Genomic DNA, 4,710 nt, shown 5'->3' on the forward strand with positions numbered 1-4,710 from the left:
CCGGGGGCGGAGGGGTAAAGGGGTGAGGGGAAAAGGCCCGTGAGGGGATGGGGATGGCGGGGTTTGGGGCCGGTGGGAAATGTCCGCGAGGAGATTAGTGGGGGGAAGAAGTGGGGACGTGAAAGAGTGAGAGGAAAAGGTCTGTAAGATGGGGCCGGGTGTGCTGGCTGTGCCCCTTGTTCCCCTCCACGTCATCCCCTCACCTGGCTCACCCATTGCATCCCCCAGGGCCCACCGCGCTGCTCGTCCTTGCAGGCCCCTATCATGCTGCTCTCTGGGCACGAAGGAGAGGTGTACTGCTGCAAGTTCCACCCCAACGGCAACACTCTCGCCTCCGCCGGCTTTGACAGGCTCATCCGTGAGTACCAGGCCCCACTGGCCCAGCCAGCACTATGCAGGGCTGGGGCTTGTATGATTTCAGGCCGTTGTGTGGTGATGGGGTTTTATCACAACTCACAACTTGCTGGGTTCTGAGTGGGAAGTGTTTCACAAGGAGGAGACGAAGAAACTTCCAGCTCCTCTGGCAGGTCACTGTCCTGCTGGTCCTCAGCGGGGACCAGTAACATACCTTGCTGGTCACAGCCTTGTGTTCCCAGGTCCATCACACAGGTTACCGTCGGTCTGTGTGGGACTGCAGCAGTCTGCAGAAACATAATTTTTAATGCTTTGACTTGATGAGGTAAAGATTAATATTTTTCTTTAAAAATTTAGCTTGATCTAAAAGCATAAATTAGCTCAAAACAGCTGCCTGTCCTTCCAGGGCACACATGATGCTTCTTTATTGTTACACATCGTCCTGGATTGAAGACGATAGTGGTGATGGTACATAGTTCATTTTGTTGTATTCCCAGAGCATTGCTTCATCCACAGCAGGGAGGTGTCTCCGTGTTTCCTGTAGTGTTTCCTGGACTTATGTCTACCTTTTTTTCCCCCAGTGCTGTGGAACGTCTATGGGGACTGCGATAACTATGCCACCCTGAAAGGACACAGCGGGGCAGTTATGGAGCTTCACTATAACACAGATGGCAGGTAAGTGGCATGCAGATGTCTTTCAGCGTCAGGCTCAGCTCTTTCTGAAGGAAGGTGCTTTCTGCTGGCTGGAGTCCCTCAGAGCACCTTGGTGCCCTGCTCAGTCCACGACAGCGAATGCTTCTAGCGTGGCTTTCCCAGATAAGGAGTGGTGCCTGTTTGAGATTGAGAAAATGGGTCTGTAGTCACTCATGAGCCCCCTGTGGCCTTGATTTCAATCTTGAGGAACAAAGGAAAGTTAATGTTAAGTCATCTGGGAGACACTGGGGAGGGAAAAAAAGCAAATGAGATATTTGTTAATTTAAAAAGCCATTTTGCTATTGCATCTGAGCTGTTGCCACTGAGCTTTCCTTCCTCTGTTCAGCCCAGATAGTGTTTGAGGAGGCAGAAAACTGATTTATATGTATTTCGAAATCAGTGTTAATGGGAGTGCCTCCAGTGTAGCTGCCCCACTGTCAGTCAGCCTTCTCTGAAACGCCACCATGGAGGAGATTCTTCTCCATGCCATATTCCCACTGAATATTTCCAGCTTTGATCATAGAACTTGAGAGTAAAAAAGGTGGGAGGGGAGAAATGTTTCTGAAATGGAGAACCTGACGGCGATTCTTCTCCGCAGCATGCTCTTCTCAGCATCCACAGACAAAACCGTGGCAGTGTGGGATAGCGAGACTGGAGAGAGAGTGAAGAGACTGAAGGGCCATACCTCATTCGTTAACTCCTGTTACCCAGCGAGGCGAGGACCCCAGCTTGTCTGTACAGGCAGTGATGATGGGACAGTGAAGGTCAGTATATTGTGTAAGAAGATAGTTTGGAATGAAAGTAAGATAGGATCTTTGAAAGAATTTTTGGGGTCTTCCTATTTAAGTGTTCTAAATTCAGCCTTTCATTACTCTTATAATGTCATTATCTAATAACTCTGATTTCAGAAATAAAAAAAAAAAATTACTGCTCCCTTTTTTTCTCTAATTTTTTGGGGGGAGATGAAGAAGATTCATCTCTTCAGTTGTACTTTTCCCACTGAATTGCATTAGCAATGCATGAGAAAGGCAAACCGTTAATGAAATCTCGCATTCCAGCCCCTTCTTCCCTCCCCTGCACTCCTGTGCTCCAACCACACCAGAATTTTGTTATGTTTTTGATAGAGGGTTTCAGGAGAGTGTCCTGAGTCTCTGCCAAGCATGTGTGCAATTTCCTGTAATTAAATATCTCTATGCAACTTTTACAACTGCCGTGTCTTTTTAGCTGTGGGATATCAGGAAAAAAGCTGCTGTCCAGACATTTCAGAACACGTACCAGGTCTTGGCTGTAACTTTCAATGACACCAGTGATCAGATCATATCTGGAGGCATCGACAACGATATTAAGGTAGGATGCCTGTGTCCCCGTGTGCCTTTCCGACTGCACGCACCTTTTCCATCCCGTCACATCTTGCATTGGTCAAGGACAAATGTGGAAGCCTGTTGGTTAATTTTACAGTCACAAGAACCACGCGGACCCACTGTCCCCGACCTCACAGTTGATATAGGGCCAATAAACTCTGAGGGAATTGCTCCAGGGCTGTTTGCCATGTGACAGCCTGGGCAGCCCTGGCATTACTGGCCAGGCGTCCCAGCACTGCTGTCACCCGCTGGAGCCGATACGGTATGCTGGCTGTGCCTGTCGCATATTCCAATTAGAGCCATATATGAGGTAAACTAAAGAAAATGTGGTGACGCATCCACGCTCTCTGCCCTCTGCTCCGGTTTGCAACTTACTTTGTCACCTGCTAGTGTGGAAAGTTCTTATTTAAGAGAGAGCTCAATGTTTCATTCAGCTGGTAACTCAGATTCTCTTGATAGCTGTACGGTTCAGTCTGTCTTACGCATATTCCAATTAGAGCCATATATGAGGTAAACTAAAGAAAATGTGGTGACGCATCCACGCTCTCTGCCCTCTGCTCCGGTTTGCAACTTACTTTGTCACCTGCTAGTGTGGAAAGTTCTTATTTAAGAGAGAGCTCAATGTTTCATTCAGCTGGTAACTCAGATTCTCTTGATAGCTGTACGGTTCAGTCTGTCTTACTGTCCTTTCAGCCTCAGGCTCCAGCATTACCTAGACTGAGGAGCATGTGCTTATCAGAGAGCCATCTTGAAGTGTAGCACTGACATGAGATATGTTCTGACTGCCCCTCTTCAGGAAAGAACAGTGTGTAATTTTGAAGGTTGGACAACTGCTGCTCTGTGCCACCAGTCAGTTGAATTTGGGAGCTGGGGGAACTATCGACAGGTAGAGAGGGATTCCTGCATGCATGAGGCTGCTGGCATTTAGCTTCTTGGTAGTTGGACACATTTGGTAAGAAGTCTTCTAAGGGGCAAATTCCATTTTTCCTACAATGCAGATAAAATTCTAGCCTCGTATTTTAGCCATTCAGTCCCCACCAACTGAAATTGAAAGCTGATGTCATCAGCTGACTGATTGCTACCAGTGTGAAACGTTTTGGAAACAGCAGTTCCAACAGTCTTGGCTGTCTTTTTGTTAAACCCCAATGTTGTGTCTGAAAGGTGTGGGACCTTCGCCAGAACAAGCTCACTTACACGATGAGAGGACACGCGGACTCGGTGACAGGCCTCAGTCTCAGTTCGGAAGGCTCCTACCTGCTCTCCAACGCAATGGACAACACAGGTGCGCCCTACCTGACCCGAGAGCACGGCTGTCAGGCGCTGCTCTCTTACGCTAGCTTGGCATGGCGTTTAGGAAGGAACAGCTCGAATTCTTCGACGTAGAAAAACCCGAGCCACACATGGGGATAGGCTGAAGGGACTTCGGCTCCAGAGATAAAGCTTGAATTCTTGTTATGCCGGTGACAGTCACGTCCTTTGCAGGGAGGGAGCAGCTGCATCAGAAGGGTTTGTCACGTCTGGCGAAGGGCAGTGAGGACACAAGCTATGGCACACGTTATTTGCGCAGACAGTTGAACGCAGTCTGGGTCTGGCTCTTGTCAGGGCGGTTTGGCTGTTTCCCTGCAGCAGGGAATGACAGCACGGTTTCCAAACTGCCTGTCTCCTGTGCGGGGGCGCTCAGCGAAGCTGATCTGATTAGAAGCGTGATCAGGGAGTATGTTAGAATGAAGCAAATGCTCACGTAAGGAGATGGTGGCTCATTTGTGTAATAGTTGGTTTGGATTTTTCCCTTCCTGTTGGCAGTGGTCTTGGTGTAATTATAAATTTCTGCATTTGACCTTTCATATCAAAGCTTTCTGTGGGGGTTGGCTGGTGGTTTCCTTTTGCTTCTGAGGAAAGCTAGGTATAAAGAGAAGAAGAAGCAGGACCAAGTCTTTGCTCGTTAGCAGCATGTCTTAGGAAAAGAAACGTTTCCAGAAACTGACCTTGCCTCCATGCCTCTGCCATCTTCAGCTAATTACTGTGAGCTCTCTGTTGCAGTTCGCATCTGGGATGTGCGACCGTTTGCCCCTAAAGAGAGATGTGTAAAGATTTTCCAGGGGAATGTCCATAATTTTGAAAAGGTGAGCGCACTGCAGACCAAAACATGATTGTTGGTAAAATGCTGCTGCTATTAACTTTTCTGTAAATTGTTTTTTAAATTCAAGTTTAAACCAGAAAGGCTTTAATAAGAATTCAAAGAAAGATTGATGCACAAAGTGGGATTCCAATTAAAGCTGCAGTAAAAACATTTCTTTGTGCG

At 47.7% G+C, this 4,710-nt stretch overlaps 1 protein-coding gene across 1 annotated transcript in view; it reads left to right on the top strand.

The window, feature by feature from the left end:
- The first annotated feature begins 53 nt into the window (after positions 1-53).
- SNRNP40 (small nuclear ribonucleoprotein 40kDa (U5)) overlaps positions 54-4,710 on the top strand; it is a 10,872-nt gene continuing 6,215 nt past the window's right edge. Inside the window, exons 1-7 of the mRNA XM_009893024.1 lie at positions 54-72; positions 149-358; positions 936-1,029; positions 1,646-1,811; positions 2,272-2,394; positions 3,570-3,690; positions 4,449-4,531. Of these exons, the coding sequence (XP_009891326.1) occupies positions 54-72; positions 149-358; positions 936-1,029; positions 1,646-1,811; positions 2,272-2,394; positions 3,570-3,690; positions 4,449-4,531 (816 nt within the window). The remainder of the gene's footprint in view (positions 73-148; positions 359-935; positions 1,030-1,645; positions 1,812-2,271; positions 2,395-3,569; positions 3,691-4,448; positions 4,532-4,710) is intronic.

This window comes from Charadrius vociferus, unplaced genomic scaffold (assembly GCF_000708025.1).
Source record: "Charadrius vociferus isolate BGI_N301 unplaced genomic scaffold, ASM70802v2 scaffold459, whole genome shotgun sequence".
Taxonomy (NCBI): domain Eukaryota; kingdom Metazoa; phylum Chordata; class Aves; order Charadriiformes; family Charadriidae; genus Charadrius; species Charadrius vociferus.